General features: G+C 53.4%; 4 protein-coding genes across 4 annotated transcripts; 1 reads left to right on the forward strand and 3 right to left on the reverse strand.

Moving 5' to 3' along the window:
• Window positions 1-1,878: 1,878 nt before the first annotated feature.
• E0L32_009989 (uncharacterized protein) lies at window positions 1,879-2,619 on the reverse strand (the record flags this gene model as incomplete). Its single annotated transcript, XM_031132558.1, has 1 exon — window positions 1,879-2,619. The coding sequence occupies one exon, from the start codon at window positions 2,617-2,619 to the stop codon at window positions 1,879-1,881; it is 741 nt and encodes a 246-aa protein (XP_030990213.1).
• A 1,916-nt stretch (window positions 2,620-4,535) lies between these two features.
• E0L32_009990 (uncharacterized protein) lies at window positions 4,536-5,219 on the reverse strand (the record flags this gene model as incomplete). Its single annotated transcript, XM_031132559.1, has 2 exons — window positions 4,536-4,658; window positions 4,965-5,219. 2 exons carry the CDS (start codon window positions 5,217-5,219, stop codon window positions 4,536-4,538), a joined length of 378 nt encoding a protein of 125 aa, XP_030990214.1.
• A 1,741-nt stretch (window positions 5,220-6,960) lies between these two features.
• E0L32_009991 (uncharacterized protein) lies at window positions 6,961-8,713 on the reverse strand (the record flags this gene model as incomplete). The annotated part of the gene is made up of 3 exons (XM_031132560.1): window positions 6,961-7,273; window positions 7,335-7,940; window positions 7,992-8,713. 3 exons carry the CDS (start codon window positions 8,711-8,713, stop codon window positions 6,961-6,963), a joined length of 1,641 nt encoding a protein of 546 aa, XP_030990215.1.
• A 1,164-nt stretch (window positions 8,714-9,877) lies between these two features.
• Window positions 9,878-16,797, forward strand: E0L32_009992 (uncharacterized protein; the record flags this gene model as incomplete). The annotated part of the gene is made up of 2 exons (XM_031132561.1): window positions 9,878-10,315; window positions 10,372-16,797. 2 exons carry the CDS (start codon window positions 9,878-9,880, stop codon window positions 16,795-16,797), a joined length of 6,864 nt encoding a protein of 2,287 aa, XP_030990216.1.
• Between the last annotated feature and the right edge of the window lie 1,495 nt (window positions 16,798-18,292).

Genomic DNA, 18,292 nt, shown 5'->3' on the forward strand with positions numbered 1-18,292 from the left:
GGCCACTATCATGGATTTTCAAACGACTCAATTGTCAGTGGTCAGCCCACAACTTCAGAAGAGCAAATCTAAAGGTCCCCAGATGCGATGACTGCGCCTCAGCTTTTGCCAACTGATGGTTGACGCAGAACTGTATTCCTTAACTAAGCCAAAACCTGACGTATCAAGAATCTATAAGCAAGCATAACCCGCTAGTCATTTCTTATGGATCTATAACAAGAAGAACGACTCCGGAAAAAAACCACAGGTCACCTCTCTGTTTTGAATCCGTACTTACTGAAAGATATTTACCTCTTTCTTACACCTTCACCTCTCTGCATCCTCCCTCTTTGTTGCATTCCTGTGGTTCATACCCGATATTTGATGTCTTTGGGTTTGGTCACCATAGTCCCACCACTTGTCGTCCTCGAAGTCTCCGAGAGGATTTCACAATCTAGCGTCAGTCCTTGATGGTCTGTTTCCCATGAAACAGGTAGAAGCTCTTGGTAACAAGTGGCCCGAGAGCACCCACGGGAGAACAAAGGGCGACAGCACAGATGGCGCCAATACCGAAGATAGCATATCATCGACAGGATTCTTGACGACGGATATATTCCCTTCACGGAATCCGGGTAGTACCTGTCCGACACCACTACCATCTATAGACCTCTTTAACTACGTGATCGATGAACTACGACTGACGGATCAAGAACGAGTATTCATACACGATCTCCTCAATCAACCGTCTCAGTTCGATTTCATGACTGCATCTGCACCTAGAGATGCACCGAAATCGTCTGTCCTTGATACGGAAGTGGTGACCGAAGATATTTACAACGCTTCCATCAACAGATCTCTCCAGACATTGTCTTCGCCGTCGCATGAATCTGAAATAACTCCCTCGGGGTATGAGTACATCCTTACGACCGATGAATGTAGGGTGGATGATTTACATTTGTATGGGCTGAGTCAATCAGGCGAAGAAGAGTACAAGTCTCTGCATACAATTATGGATGGAAATGCTGATGATGATTTTTCTCCACTGGCGCTCTGGATATTCCTACGGGGAAATTAATTTATGTGGTACTTGCATCGGATCTTTTGGGGCTATATCAACAATTTGCGACGCTTCATTCAGATATAATGTAAACTAATACTTGCAGAAATGGTAAATCGATGGCTAATTTTGTTTCTTTGTTTGTATGTTTGTGCGTGATGTTAACTACGTTATTTCCCCTTTGTGATCATCCCTGTCATCATCATCATCACAGAGAAGTTCACATTAGACAGCGGGGGCAAATTTCCTACATAGTTCTCACGACCACTTCTGGATAAGCACAAAACGCCCCAAAACAAGTCAGTAAGAGGTGTATTGGGTGTTTCAGCGTGAGGACCAGCCAGGAGGAGCCTTGCGCGACCAAGTGTACGACAGATAAGACTTGGGGTCGCAATATTCATCCTGCTCGGACTCAACTTCTCGTCTTGGTGAATCAACAGGCAAGGGCCTAGCACATCAAAGGCGAAATCTTCAAGCACAGATCTACTACGGCACATGACTACCATCTTAGGCGACAAGACCGGTGGTAACGATGAAGAGCAGCAACTATGCCACCGTATACACACTAAATCAAAATTGTTCAAGTTATTCGCGCTCTTTACTACGCTCTGTGTCTCTGCTTCCGAGTTCCAACTTAATAAGGCCTTGATAGTTGCGCCTGAGGAGATACTTATGAGCGAAAGGAGAAGAGCGCAAGGAGGATGTTAGAGGCATTGGTTCCGGGTTCTCATGGTCACAAGTAAGCCGGGAATGTAAAGCTGAAGCCGTCGAAACGTAAAACTGACAGGACAAGACGTGAATACGTCAATTCCTGATACTTGGGCGTGTATATAAAAGGGGGCTTAAACCTTTGCTTTGGTAGTCGTACCTATCCGCTTTCTATGCACATAACTAATGGCTTTGAACTTGTCGAGAGCCTCGCCCCATAGTTCTGCTCGCAAAAGGCCATAAACTCCCATGGTAGCCCGAGGGGCAACATTGCTCGCAAACTCGACGGCTCTCTGTCTCATCTTCTCTGGTGGACTGAGCTCGTCGACGACCCCGTCCTTCAGGGCAGCTTCCCCAGTCCACTTGTGCGCCTCGAGCAGCATCTTCCGCGCAATCTGAGGTTGGAGCTTCAGTCGAGGAAGGGCACCAATGCCGTCAAAGTGTAGACCGAGATTAACCGGTGGCATGCTGATGAAGCCACGCTTGCTGTTCATGATCCGATAATCACAAGAAAGCATAAATGGGCATGCACCGCCGAATGTGTGTCCTGTGATCAGAGCAATGGTGGGGTATGGGTAGTCGAGCAGAGTGGCGAGGAGCGGATAAAAGCCATCTGAACTGGCGTAAATGTTGGAATCGGACTCATCCAGTTCGAGACCGGTGCACCAGAACTTGTCGGAAAAGGACGAAATGATGACAGCTCCTGGAGAGTCGGGCATCATCAAGTCTCTTTCGATATAGCGTAAAGCATTGATGATTGTCTGAGCAAATGCCACAGTCAGCCGATTCTCGGGCGGCTTGTCTAGCGTGATGATGTGGACTCCTGGTGCTGAGGCCGGGGAATCGATGAAGAGGTTTTCGAATCGGGGAGCCATAGTGATGACGATTTGGTCAGTCCCTGAATGTTCGTTTAAATGTCTGGGCCAGAGGCCAGTGCGAAACATAAACATGGTGTCTTCTAAAAGCAGAAAATCTCTAGGTTGACAGGTCTATATACAAGTACTTGAATACATTCGGCGTTTTGGCGAGCACCGAATAACTACCTAGGTAGATATCCCGCGGCGAGTCTAAATAGACTTATCAGTCACTAGCTTGTCAGTATGTTCTCGGCGTATTCTGGGGGCTTATCGTCAAACCGGAAGTCACTTATGCTGACTAAGCGATCGCTTGAGTTCCGTCACAGAATATCATTAGAAACACAAGAGAATTTCGTACGTTCTGTGGAAATGTACTGTAATACCGCTTGATTCCTTAGTACTACTGCCTGTCTGAGTAGGTGGGAGCCACCCCTTCTATATACAATAGCGTGAATAGCCTCAAGTACGGGTACTCCATACCGTGGGTGTCGGACTGCAATATCTCCGATTTCGGCACATTCTCTGCCTCCCAGTCGAAATATCTTTCCGCTCTGAAAGCATGTATGGAAAAGCCGGGAGAGACTATTATGACCCAGGTCTCTAGTGGCATATCGCAGGAAAGATTTATCAGATGAGCTATGTCAGTGCGTGGCGATCCCACAAACCTCCAGAAATATCCTTCTCTATTTCGATCCATGAAGACACTATTGGAACATCTCACTCGGACCGAATACGGAGTCATCGCTATGTTTCAAATTCCTATCGAACTTCCTGTCTTTTCCGGTGCCACTGCCTCACTTTGGACCTTTGACAGTGATAGAAGTAAGTGCCCTTGTAGTACACTTTCCCCATGAAGAAAACAACCTCCATGTCTTGAAACGCTGTACAGTGAAGCGAAAGTCCTATCTTCGACATGCAGTAATACTTCACACGGATCTCGGCTCAAACACCCAATTCTCGGTTCATTTTCTCAATCAAAAATCTATAGCATGATCGAGAACGCAGCAGATTACGACTCCAGGTTGCATGCAGGTACAGGTAGATCATGAAAGCCGAGTCGAGAGAAGGGTGCCAAGCAGCCTGCGTCCGGATATTTGCGCACCCCTCAGATGCGTTTAATATACGGCTATCTCGATGATAATAGTACGCCATAGATTAGCCTCGATTCTTCCGAATGGAGCAGCGTTATCTGGGACAAATGCGGGATCCCCAACTATTAATATGCCCGTATCTTTCCCCTGACGATCGACCATCCCGCAGCATGCAGTGTGATTGACGACACCCTTCCCTGGCTCAGCGGCTCCTGTGCACAGACGTCTACAAGGCTACCCCATCTGTTCCGGGAACGCTTTGATCATGAAGCTCCAGCTTCTCGCCGGCCTGGTATCGGCGACCTTTCTCTCAGGGCTCTCGTGCAAGGTGGCTGCCAGCAGCTTAGCCGATGACAGTCTGGTCGCTGCAATTATCCGACAGCAACAGCGTGACGCACTTACTCCCAATATCTCTTGGGTAGATTATGGGCTGAGCCTCCTCTCTCCGAGACAAGAGGCTGGCCGCTGCGGACCGGAAGGGAACGACCAGTCATGTCCTGGTCAGAGCTGTTGCTCCATGTATGGGTATTGTGGTGATGGACCTGAGTATTGCAATATTTTCGGGTGCCGGCCAAAATTTGGCTGGTGTCAGGACCAGCCTCTGCCCTCAACGACAGCAGTCCCAACTACACCAAGCTCCACATCGGCACCGCCCTCGCCCACAAGCACAACAAGCGGGTCGGTGCCGCCGCCGTCTTCTACCATGGTCCCTACAACCAATGGCATGTGTGGTAATGGCACCACCTGCTTGGGAGCCAGCGGGGTAGGACGATGTTGCTCCTTCTTCTACTACTGCGGCGATGGAGATGCCTACTGCGGTACCGGGTGCAGATCCGGCTTCGGCTACTGCAACGGCGAGCCGGAGCCGAACCCGTCGACGAGTCCCGTCCCCACATCGCCGACCCAGTCGTCAACGTCAACATCCACAGCCACAACAACGGGAGCTACAACATCGCCGACTTCAGGCTTGACTATCAGTCAAAATGGAATGTGCGGAAACGGCACGACATGCACCGGTTCTGGTTCTGGAGATTGCTGTTCGTTCTTTTACTACTGCGGGAACGGTGATGCGTACTGCGCTCCGCAAAACAAATGCCGGTCCGAGTTTGGTTGGTGTGAAGGCCAACCGCGGCCAAGTACTAGCACAAGCCGCACGAGCAGCAGCAGTACAAGTAGCATTAGCAGTACGAGCACAACTTCTACGAGCATAATTAGCACCACGAGCTCGAGCAGCACGAGCACGATTTCTACGACATCCTCTTCAACATCTACCTCGACGACAAGCTCGACGACGTCAAGTAGCACAACCTCTCCTTCATCCACAATGACGACGTCCTCTTCGACTACAACCAGTCCAATCAGCTCTTCGACCGCCAGCTCCTCGACAACTAGCTCTTCTACAACCAGTACATCGACAAGCAGTTCATCGACATCCAGCGTCTCCACCACGACATCCGTGACATCATCCACGTCGACAACGACGACAACTACAGGAGCTGGTCCGCGCCCGACTCTCCCAGCGGGCATGGTAAGCTCGACCAATGGATTGTGCGGAAACACGACCAGCTGCGCGGGCTCGACTTATGGCAACTGCTGCTCTAACTTCTACTGGTGTGGATCGTCTGCCGAGTTCTGCGGTTCCGGCTGCAGACCCGAGTTCGGCACATGTCAGAACGGTACCACTGTCCCGCCAGTGCCTCAGATGCCTGTCAGCACCAACGGAATGTGCGGCAACGGCACCACATGCGCGGGGTCCGGATTCGGCCGCTGCTGCTCGAGGTTTTACTATTGCGGAAGCTCTGATGACTTTTGCGGGGCGGACTGCCGGTCAGACTTTGGTGCTTGCAACGGAGCCTGAACGGAAAAATTAGAACCACCTGCTTGAGGGGATATCAATATTCTAGGGCCAGAAGCAGTCGACTTTGGACATTAACGTCCACATTTTAAGTTACTTGCTAGACTAGAAGTACTCGAAAGACTTAGGTTGTCAAGGAAGGAGAGACAAAGGCACTTTCCAAACAGGCGAAGATTCTACTTGGTCAACAGTACAGCGCTCTGAAATGTGAGAATGTTGCTCAGGATCTTATCCTTGTGGGAATTGGCTCCTACTTTTTCGAATCCTGTGGAAGGAGGTGCTCCATATGTGCTGTGAGCGAGTATTCCTAGCCGGCACGAACATTATAGTTTCAAAAATGTTTAGGCAGACTTATGAAGCTCAGCTCCTCGAGGGTGCGGCCCTGGGTTTTTGGGAAGAGCGCGTAGACAGTGGCGGCTAACTGCATAGTATTTACAATAGAAGCTCACCCTACATGACTCACCCACGCTCACTGCACGGAGATAAGGGGAGCCATTTAGGGTGAGGCGAAGGTGACAGGGTGCTAGAAGGTGATCTGGGTGATGGATTGCCGGAAAAGCGGACATGACTTACCTAGATCTATAGATGGAGATAAAGTCCTGTCTATTTCTTGCCCTCACTGTTTCTTGCCCTCACTTTCCTCCCTTTCTTCGCTCTATTTATTATCTTTTATTACGTCAACCTAACATTTAATATAACGTATAGTACAGTGTTATAATGCTTTCATCCATGACTTTGTAACTTGCTTTCTCGTAAGTAAGCTAGGCCTCTTTGCATACAGCAAGTCTTCACATCTCAGTCCAACAGCTCAGAGCCTCCCCACAGCGTTCTTTTCCAAACCCTAAAGCATCAGCTACCAATGCATACATGGCAGCCCAGCCATAGGTTATCGCAATTAGAACTGACAGCCGTAGTCCAGGAGAGACATTGCGCGATTATGATATCTTCGACATTGTCAATCACGTAGCAGCTGCTGGGCAGCGTTTCGCCTCACAATGCCTTTTCGATCAGCAGCGATTCAATATTGCCGCAAGCTAAAGTCGCTGTGGAAGCTCTATGGCATCCAGAGCTATGAAAGAGATGGGTACAGAGACTTTGGAGAGGCTACAAGACGACATGCTTTAGAAATGAACAGGCTTTCTCGGGCACCCTAGTCCGCTCGTGTAGCACGGCTACTCCTTGCTCGTCTTCGCTGCTATGTCATTGAGCAAAAGCTTTAGCACGGGCATCGTTTCAACGAGTCTCTTCAGTCCCTTGCGGCCGACGACAACGAATTCCGTATAGCATTCGAGCCAATTGACCGACGCCTCACGCTCGTTCCGCACTTGTTTGAGCTTGGCCGCATCATGGCCATGGCGGCCCACCGAGGCTGCGAGCTCCCCAGCCGTCCGATTTGTCTGGTCCAGCTTTTCTTTAGAACAGCCTATGCTCAAGAGCCAAATCGGACTCCGGCTCTAGACCCACGCAGGCCCGGAAGATGTTGATTAGGGCGGCGCGCTGTTTCCCCAATGCATTGACCACCGGAGTTCCAGGCGGAGTTAAGGGAGCTTTTAGCATGTAGCTGAGGATGCTCAGGACGCTGTGGAAGCTCTCGTATGGAATAGTGGATTCGAGGTCATTGGAGGAGCTGGATCTCCACTGAATTCTGGTCATCATCTCGGTGATCAAGACGAGATCAATAATGAGGGGAGACGCTAGAAGCGAGTCCTCGCAGACGTTGAAGATTCTGCAGCAGATAGTCAACATGAGGCAACATGAGGTCATACCTAGACCAAGAAGCGACTCACGAAATCGTCTGATGACCACCCAGGAAGATCTCGGCGTAGTACTCATCGAGGGCCCGCTTGTCATCGCCCACAGCAGGCATGTACTTGATAACAACGGTATGGTCCGGATGCTCTCCCTCCTTATAGAGGATCGTATTTGCCTCGACCATATCGTCCACTACGTTAGATTTCGAGATCTCTTTAGATCGGAACTGCTTCTGTTCGCTCAGATTTCTGCCGTCGTTATTCCCTAGATGGTTATAGCTCGCAATAGAAACAAGCTTGATACCCGCGTTGATTAAGAATTCTACCAAGGCAGATTTCATCTTAGTCTGTCCAGATTTGAAATCATCGCCACCGATAAATACACCATGCTTCTGGGCAAGATCGATAGCGCCAGGCACAAATGTATTCTGCGGCGAGCCGTTAATAAACGGGGTCTTCTCAAGGATCGAAGCTACCGCAAAGATGGTTGAAGGCGCGATCTCCTTATGGCCCTGAGTGATAGCCTCGAGTAAGTTGTCTGCTGTATCGTTTATACCAGCGACTATATCGGCATAACGTTCCGTGTTAGCAGTCCACAGGACTACAACCTTGTCGAGGTTGTTTGCGCTTTTGAAATCGCTTCTAGGGATTAGGAGTGGTCTCTCTACTCAATGCGGTTTGGCATCTGCTTACCGAATGTCTTTGCGGATCTGGTCTACATGGGCCATGCAGGCGCGGTCGCCAGGAAGCACATGGTTTGCTCGACCGCTCTGGTTGGAGGCGATAAAGTCGGGATAGTAGATGCTAGGGAGGGGCACCATCTGGGCCATCTCTTTCTTGAGTTGCATTTTCAGCGTTGGCTGGAGCACTGCCGCCCGGTCCATGGCCTCCGCGAGGTTCATGTTACTGATATCCCATCCGCCCACCATGAGATCGTTGGGGTGTACCATTGGCAGTACGTTGTGTAAGGGAATATTCACGTCCCGGTGCTCTGCGTCGATGCCGAGCTTCATGGTAGAGCCCATGACCAACGATCCATAGTAGTTCGCAGCCCTCGGGCCCTCACGCGTGTCCCACACGAGCCCGCGACGATTAGCGAGCAGTCCGGCCGTAACGGTCGTGCCGTTGTTGCCACCCCAGCCTACGAGCATGACCCCGACCTTGGGGATTCTGCGGTCGACTCGGAAGTCGTACCTGGTTTCTGTGGGGGTGGCAATATATTGCCCAGTACTGGCGTCCTTGGTAACGGTTGTGGTTCGGTACGTGTACTTGGAAAGCACCTCATCATCCCTGTACACAACGTTGGGGGAGTTGACCGTGAAGAGCTCTCTAGACGAGGATGGGCTTTCGTAGCTGCCGTTGCTCCATAGTCCCCAGTTCGACGAGGCCGTCTCAGCCTCCGCGTGTGGTGTCATCTTTGTTTGGTCTAATGAAAGCCGGTTCGGGCTGTAGTAGAGAGGCAGGCTGCTAGGATGCGGGCAAGTGCAGGAGGTATCGTCTTAGCTCCGTGTGTGCTCCGGTCCAAGCATTGGAGGGGCATCACACGCCTTAAGAAGGGTCGAGCAGGCTCGATATCTTGACACTCTCGCAGTAATTTTCTGCTGACAAAATGTCGCTCCAAGATGAACGACCATGTCGATTTCGCAAGCAAGTCATCCTCTCTTTCGGGTCCGATAAGGAAAACCCTGAGGATCGAAGGTGTGCTATGACCCCCTTGTTACATCGGAGGGTTATGCCGCTGTAGCAACCGGTGTACCCGCAGCTTGTTCGCAGATGTACGATGAGCATTTGGGAAAAAGAATGGCCAGTAATACAGACTTCAAGAAGAACACTTATCACGAGAGTGAAACTGCCTTGGGTACGGGTACCTAGGCAGCCGGATGGAAGGTAGTACATACATCTGGGCAAGGGATCCGTCGCATGTACTGTTTGAAATCGGTGTATACCTAAATGGAGTGGCTCCTATCTATCTCCAAGACTCGACGAAAACCCACCTGCATAGCTGCTATTATCCCCCAATGGCACCCGGTAAGTTTTACCCAAACCCGATTGGTGTGGGCCATCGGCGAGTGGATATTAGATACCTACAACCCGCCGGACATGGGGGACTGCGCGCCTTTCCGCACGGCAATTAGGTGTTGCCCACACGAACCCGGCTCGCATCGGACGAGAGCCGGCGTGTGTGCCCTATGCGCTTCGAATAATACGTTGCCTTGACTAGCTGAATTCAGCGGCTGACTCCGCCTCGGCCCCGCCCCCGGCCTGGCTTGAAATGATGTTATCTCCAGTACATCGGACCTTGGGGACGAGGCACAGCTGTTCAAGGCGAAGAAGCCGTTCAGGGAAGCGAAGACTACTTTTGCAGCTATCATTTATCAATACCTTCGCAGCCCCCAGGCTCGCCATTGTAGTGAGCACTCTTGTTTATTATGAGTACCGTTTCGTGGATGCGCCTTGCATGCCCGGCTTGATACGACAAAGCCTTTGAGTTTAGGTAGTGATATTATATAAGCTGTCGCGCCTCTATCTTCAACAGACACACTGCTCAGTCTCCAAGCAAATTTATAGGAGCTTCAGCCATGTCCGCCTCACAAATCAGCGATTCAGGCCCTGTTTCGGCGGCTTTCTTTTGCCCGCAGGCCTGGGCTCCAGACGAAGAATACTTGAACGGCGTTCGCTCTTTCCTAAACCGAAACCAATATGGCCAGTTACTTTTGCGCGAGATCGCAGACCTCAAGAACAGCCGGATCTGGTCTCTGTTTGCCACAGCAAGCACTGACGTGGCCTCGCTAAGCCCCGGGCCAGAGTACCTGGACATGCTGCACAACTGGGCAGCTAAAGGAGTTTCCGGGCCTGTGGCGGCAGCCAGGTCTGGGGTGGTGGCTCTGCCGTTGCTGGTCATTCTCCAGGTCAGCCAGTACTTGAGCTATCTCGAACACCACAAGTTGTCGCACCGGACCTTCCTTGCCCAAGTCGGTGCGGGCGGCGGTCTCCAGGGGTTCTGTGGCGGTCTGGCGGTACGCATTCTTAGTCTCACCAGCCGCTGGCGTTGTCTTCACTAAACTCGTACTAGACTGCTATCATCATCGCCTGTGCTGCAGACGAGACCCAAGTAGTTCAGTACACAGCCACCGCCATGCGCGTCTTGGTCGGCGTCGGTGCGTACAGCGAGGCGGCAGACGACACTAAAGGCAGAGGATCCACGACGCTTGCCCTGCGCTTAAAATACGACGGCCAAGGCGAGGACATCACCCAGTGCTTCCCGGGGACGTACGTTTCCGCCATCACAGAGCCGCGGTCCATCAGCGTCGTCGGGCCCGCCGGAACATTGCACGAGCTATCCGTGTATGCCCAGGAGCAAGAGCAGCTGAAGGTCCAGAAGATGGACATACGAGGCAAGACTCACAATCCTGAAAATCAGGAGCTTGCGGAGGCGCTCTGCACGGTCTGCGATGGGGAATCATACCTGCACCTTCCCGATGCATCCAAGCTACATGTGCCTGTGCGTTCCAACCGAACAGGACGCAAGCTGACCGAAGGCTCCCTCACTAAGGAGCTTGCCACCACCATCCTGGCATACAGGTGCGAATGGTACACCATCTTGACGGAAACTGCACAAGATATGAAGGCGGCAGGCCATGACGCGCCAAAAGTTGTCACCTTCGGACTGACGGACGCGGTCTCCGTTGCTCCCTTCGTCAAGGAGGGCCTCCGCCTCGCCAAGGTCGCCGCCCATCCTCTCATTTCCCGAGTAGCCGAGGGTCCTTTGGCAGATGCGCTTGAATTCCCGGAGACTGCCATTGCAGTCATCGGCGCCTCTTGCCGATTGCCCGGCGCAAACAATCTGGATGAGCTGTGGGAACTGCTTGCGTCCGGCGCCGATCAGCACCGTCCACTCGGCACTGATAGATTTGATATATACAACAGCTTCCGGGGGTCACAGAGCAAGAACTTTGACGGAAACGAGTCCAGATTCTTCGGTAATTTTATCGATGATATCCGGCGCTTTGACAATAGCTTCTTCGGAGTTAACCCACGTGAAGCGGCGAGTATGGACCCCCAGCAACGCATCCTACTCGAGGTCGCCTACGAAGCTCTGGACGATGCTGGATATCTAGCAAGGCACCGCAGGGAGGATGGTGACAATGTAGGGTGCTTCATCGGCGGCAGTCTTGTTGAATACCTTGACAACACCAGCGCGCATGCTCCAACCGCTTACGTGGCAAGTGGTACCATTCGTGCGTTTCTCTGTGGCCGTCTCAGCTACTATTTCGGATGGTCTGGGCCCGCCGAGGTCATCGACACCGCCTGTTCGTCCTCGCTCGTCGCTATCAATCGAGCTTGCAAAGCAATCCAGGCCGATGAGTGTCCCATGGCGCTCTGTGGAGGGGTGAACATCATTACCGGCATGAATAACTATTTCGATTTGGGCAAGGCCGGGTTCCTCAGCCCGACAGGGCAATGCAAGCCGTTCGACATCTCAGCCGACGGCTACTGTCGAGCGGAGGGCGTTGGCCTTGTAGTTCTAAAGAAGCTATCCCGTGCACTTGCGGATGGCGATGCGGTAATGGGCGTCATCCCTGGCATAAGCACGAACCAAGGCGGCCTTTCGTCCTCCATCACCATCCCTCATTCGGCGGCGCAGCAAGCGCTGTACAAAAATGTACTACAGCAGGCCAGGATACCTCCGGAGAACGTAAGCTACATCGAGGCTCACGGAACGGGCACCCAGGCGGGCGATCCGCTAGAGGTGGAGAGTCTCCGATCGGTCTTCGGCAAGAATGAGCTGCCAACATCCTCGGATAGAACCCTCTATATTGGGTCCATCAAGGGAAATCTGGGCCATTGCGAAACAGCAGCGGGAGTGGCCGGCCTGCTCAAAGTTCTGACCATGATCAAGCACGCCCAACTTCCGTCCCAGGCCAGCCACGGAACCCTCAATCCCAAGATCGCACCTTTGGAACCGGACCGTCTCGCCATCAACCGCTGCCTGCGTGACTGGGATGTTCCATTCCGTGCAGCTCTCGTCAACAGCTATGGTGCCGCCGGGTCGAACTGCGCGTTGTTATGCTGCGAGATGCCCTCCAAAGACGGGAACCCTGAGATCGACGTCAACGCGAGACTCCCGCTGCTTATCAGTGCTGCTTCGGAGAAGAGCCTGCTGCGGAACGCGCAGGCATTGAGCGCCCATCTTCGGAAGCATGGCTCCAAGACTAATCTTGGCGACCTGGCCTACACGCTGAACGAGAGAAGAAAGCGCCACAAGTTCTTGGCGACGATTGAGGCGGTGGATGTTCAGGATGTCGCGGGCCGGCTCGAGAACCTTCAAGCCGATTCTATCGTCAAGAATACGTCTGAATCTCCCAGGCCGGTGGTGCTTGTTTTCAGTGGCCAATTCGATACTAAGGTTAAGCTGGACAAGGCATTCTACGATAAAGTACCGGCCTTCCGGCATCACCTGGACCTCTGCGACAGGGAACTCACCGCCCAGGGTTTCCCATCCATCATCCCTAGCGTGTTCGACAGTGAACCCGCCGCAGACGCCACGTTGTTGCAGTGTGGCATCTTCGCCATGCAATATGCTTCTGCGCAGTGCTGGATAGACGCCGGGCTGAAGCCCAATGCAGTCATCGGCCACAGCCTGGGGGAGCTCACCGCGCTGGCTGTGTGCGGCGTCCTTTCGCTCGCCCATTCTATCAAGCTGGTAGCGTCCAGGGCTCGGCTTATCGACACCCATTGGGGACCGGACAAGGGGTCCATGCTGGCCTTGAGCAACTGTTCTGCGTCGGATTCTGAGGCGCTGCGCTCACAGCTCCAGCAGAAGTCGGGGGCCGTCTTCAACATCGCTTGCTACAATGCTGCCGACACAATCGTGGCGTGTGGTGCATCGGCCGACATGGCTCAACTGGAAAGTCTTGTGTCCAGCGAGCCAAGGTTTCAAAAGATCCGCAGCCGACCTCTTTCTACGAGCCATGGCTTCCACTCACGCTTGACAGACCCGTTGCTAGCTGACCTGGCAGCTATATCTGAATCGCTGGAATGGAAGGAGCCCAAGTTCCCGCTCGAGATGTGCTCGAACCGCCCCATCGAATCTTTCAAGCACTACGATCCCTCCAGACACCTGCGTGAGCCTGTCTTCTTTGTTGATGCTGTACAGAGACTCGAGCAGCGCTTCTCATCTATGCTGTGGCTGGAGGCAGGAATATCGACACCCGCTGTGGCCATGGCGAGGGCCGCATCGGGGCAAGCGAACGTGCATAGTTTCTTGAGCCTCAAAGCGTCAGGGACATTGAACGCGTTAGACTCGCTCGCCGGCGTGGTGTCTACCCTTTGGAGGAACGGGCATTTTCTTCGCCACTGGCGGCTTGTCTCGCCCGAGCGGAAGACGCCCGACTTCAAGCCGATTTGGTTGCCCCCGTATCAGTTCGAGCGCACGCAGCATTGGGTGCCAAACATCGACCGGGTCCTGGAAATGCGGCAGACAGTTGCCAAAGAGGCAGCAGAATCGATGGCTCTCGTCAAGGCCCCCTACACGCCCCCTTCTGCGCCACCGACCTTGGTCAGCAGCACACCCAGGTTGTCCATGAAACACAGTGGGCAGGTCGAGTTCACCATCAATGTCCACAGCCAACGCTACAGCCGTATTGTCCGAGGCCACTCTCTACGGTCGCGGGCGCTATGCCCCGCGTCCATGTACATGGAGTCGGTTATCATGGCCCTCCAGCACCTGGCTGCAGAGGGCAACTCCACGTACGTGGCTCCCGATGGGGCCAATCTGGTCTGGGAAGAGGTGAACTTCCAGTCCCCACTGGGGACGGAGCCGAACGGCGAGGTCGTCGTACGACTCAGCTTGGCCAGACGCGAAAATGCTTGGAACTTCGCCATATGCACCCTACCAGGCGACGGCTCCTCGTCGCGACCTGCCCGAGAAACCCGTCATGTGAGTGGTGTGGTCTCTCTTGCCGAGCGCTTGCATCTTGACGTATGGGAGAGGCTGGTCTCCGGATCGATGGAGAGGATAGTCGGCACGGACGAGAACGAGAGGCTCATGTCCAAGCGCACTTACGGTCTCTTTTCCCGCCTCGTCAACTACCCGCCATTCTTCCAAGGCATCTATTCGTTGGTCCTCCACGATCGCGAGGCGGTTGCGACCATCCGCATGCCAGAGGGGCAGCCGGCCCGAGAAGAAAGCACGGCATGGAGCCTTTGCGACACGGTCACCATCGATGCATTCATTCAAGTCTTGGGCTTCATCATCAACACAAGTGATTTCATCGGAGAAGGTGAAGTGGCGGTCATGGTCGGCTTGGACCGAGCCGTGATCTCGCGCAAATGCGATTTTGGCGCCGGTTGCTCCAGTCAAGAGAACTGGCGGGTGTATGCCCGATTTGAGATTGACGGAAACGGACAGCCTATTGGTGACATTTTCGTTTGGAACACTCCGAACAGTGACCTGGTTGCCGTCTTGACCGGCTGCCGCTTCTCCAAAGTTCCCATCGTGAAGCTCGAAAGAAGCCTCGATCAAGCGATGCGGCTGGTGGCTCCGACGCCAACTAAACCCGCCGCTGTAGTTCATCTTCTTCCTGCTGAAAGCTCTTCCACTTCCTCCTCGGGCTCTGATTCGGACGCTGAGAGTCGCGAGAGCGCCCCTACTCCCAGTAGCGTTTCGTCTACCGGGCCTTCGTCTGACGCCCAGCTTGAAGAACTGCAGAGTCTCCTGGCCGAGGGCACCGGGGTGGACAAGTCCGAGATGACCAAGGACATGCTCCTAGCCGACATGGGCCTGGACTCACTGGCCGCCGTCGATCTTGCCGGGGAATTATCGTCCAAGTTCAAGCTGAGCATCGCCTCGCATGAGCTCCAGAGCATGACTGTCGAGGAGCTAAGCACGAAGATCGGCGGTAGCGCTTCTGTCACTGCTGCCCCGCGACCGCGGCCTGCTATTGCACCTCCTCGGGCCGATGACGTTGGGAACGCTGCTCAACTAGCTAGCCCGCCAGATTGGGGCCGCTTTCAGAAGCTAAAGCAGGTTCTTGTCGACGTCGTGGGTGTTGGTGTTGAGGGCATCGAACCCGGGTTCGTACTGGCTGACCTGGGAATCGATTCTATGTCGGCCAATGATCTGCGACAGGAACTTCAGGAGAGGTTCTCCATGCGCGTCTATCAAATCAAGGTCGACGACACAGTGGAGGATTTGATGAAGCAGCTAAGTATTTCCATTTCGCCGGCCACCAGCCTCAGCGCTGCGAATTGGGCTTCTGTGCCTCAAACGAAAGGAGTGGCCGACACGCCAAGCGGCGCTGAGAGGCACGCATCAGTTGCCGGAGCAACTGTGCTGCTGGGGAATCCCTTCGAGGCCCTCCGGGCCTCAGACGCCTATTTCGACGATTCTGCTAAGAAGCAAGGGTACTTTGATCATTCGAAGGTTGCTGCACCCTATGAAGATGAGATTCTGGTGGCACACATAACCGAGGGTTTTGCCAAACTAGGCGTAAACCTGTCTCGCGCTGAGCCGGGCTCCAAGCTCCCTCAGGTGCCTCACTTGAAGCCCAAGTACGACAGATTGGTCCCGAGACTCTGGGAAATCCTGCAGCACCATGGGCTTGTTACCATCAACCCCGACGGGACATTCACACGAACAGATCGCGAGGTGGATGGGCGGTCATCCGCCACGCTCTTGGAAGCCTTCCGGAGCCGGTTCCCAGCCTACAAGTACGAAAGCGATATCATAGGTTTGACCGGCCCTCGACTCGCGGACTGCCTCTCCGGGGAGCTGGACTCGGTCAATCTCCTGTTTGGCAATCCTGCCGCCTTGAAGATCATGGCGAACTTCTACGACTTGTCGCCCATGATGTCGACTCTTACGGACCAGCTCGTCCACTTCCTGAAGACGCTGCTCCGAAACGTGGACAAATCTCGACCCATACGAATCCTCGAAGTCGGCGCAGGTACGGGTGGCACGACCCGGCGCGTCTTGGCCGCGCTGGCCTCGGCCAATATTTCAACCATCTATACTTTTACAGACATCGCAGCCAGCCTGGTGTCCAAAGCCAAGGCGGCCCTGAAAGAATACGACTTCATAGAGTATGGCACCTTCAATCTGGAAAAGGAGGTGCCCGAAGACTACCGGGGTCGCTTCGACGTGGTCATCAGCACGAACTGCGTCCACGCAACAACCAATCGCACAAACTCCTGCCGCCGACTGCGCGACACCCTGGCCCCGGGCGGCATTGTGGTCCTGTCGGAGCTCACCCGTAAAATCGATTGGTATGACACATGCTTCGGCCTTCTGGATGGATGGTGGCTTGCGGAGGGCCGTACCATATACCCTATCCAGCCGGCCGACAGATGGATGTCCGTGTATGAAGCGGCCGGGTACGCCTCATACGGCTACTCGTGGGGACCGACTCTCGAAGCCACCAGTCAGCAGCTATTGGTTGCGTGCACTGAACGATGGACAGTACCAGCAGTACAGGACGCCCCCGCACAGAGACCATAGGTACTGAAATATGGTACGCCATTGTCGTCTGAGATACATTCGTTCCCTGCCAGATCGCATCTTCGCTTACTCAAATCGCATGTGATTTCATTTTATTCATTCTTTTCATTTTTGTCGGTTGTTCTTCCTGCCGCGTTTATATTTCTTCTGTCATCATAAGGCGTCTTTTAAACACCACACATGTTGCACTGGTTGTCGAAAGCTACAAGCAGTTATGGATGCATACCCGCTTCAAGCGTGCTGGTGCTGGTGCCTGGTGCGCGTTCTTCATATTCTTGTAAACCTCGACTTAAACTCCAATAGTAAATACCAATCTAGCTACTACAACCGGCGCTATCCAGAGATTGCCTCGTCAAATACACGATATTCTTTCACATCCTTCCTATCATGCATGTCAGTAGGACTCTGACCTTCACCGACTATCCGAAGCTGATTCGAGCCCTCTTAAAAACCCATTTAAAAAAGTTGTCGAGACGCAAGAATAACTGGGCCTAAGCATTGCTCTGCCAAATTGCCGTTACGAAGGCGGCCACACAACAATACGTTTCATAGCTCTATCATGTTGGATAAGCATGGGTGGTACCGACATGTGGAATCCCCTGTCGGCCTCGCTTCTCGACGCGGATCAACTCGGCGGGCCAGGTGATCAGACCCTTAAATAGCGTTACACGGCAGATTGGGCTGCTTACTGCATATCTATCGCAGGTAGGCAGGCACTCGCAAGGAAGGAGAATACTCAACGCTGGTTACCTTTGGCCGTCTCCGGTGTGTTTTACTTCCTGCATGTTTTGTGAGGCGTCGTTTGGCGAGGCGCCCAATGTAGGTTGGCCACGGCTGCCAAACCCCCGGGCAGGGGTGGTTAGAACACCTCCGGAGAAGGACGATTGAAACTCACCGGACAGGCCTTGCGAAAACCACCGGAGAGGAGCCGGCATGAAGTTGAGACCGGGATGGGGGCCCTGCTGTGGTTGATCCCTAGATTGCTCAGGCCCAGCCGAGACTCGGTGGGTACATGGGACAGGCCTCCGACTACGGGACTGTCTGGCCACTGTCGTGTTGTACGTTTCCGCATCCGTTTCTGCACCCAGATCTTATGTTCTAAGCTAATCTACGCTTATGTGTAGTTGGGATCGAGTTTTTCAAGCGCGGCCTATCAATTTTGCCTGTCGTGGGATGACGCGGGAGGTATTTATTTGTTCATTCAGTTGAGGGATGGAAGGGGAGGCAGAGTATAGCGTGGGGAAGTTGACGGAGTTGCTGCCAGTGCAAACAGCCATCAAGAAACTCGTGCATACATTCGATATCCTCGTGGGGCTACAAAGTCCAAGAAACAATTGTAGGCTCGGACCTAGCCAGTACACCACAAGCATCTTGTGGTCGAAGAAGGGCAGAAAGGAGGGGGCGGGGTGGAGAGCGTAGTATATGGTTTGCAGCATTGAATACTAGAGGTTTTACTCCCATGGGCTCCCTTCTTCACTTCCTGCCGGATGCTGGA

This window comes from Thyridium curvatum (genome assembly GCF_004353045.1).
Source record: "Thyridium curvatum strain D216 chromosome Unknown NODE_77_length_194619_cov_74.347017, whole genome shotgun sequence".
NCBI lineage: Eukaryota > Fungi > Ascomycota > Sordariomycetes > Thyridiales > Thyridiaceae > Thyridium > Thyridium curvatum.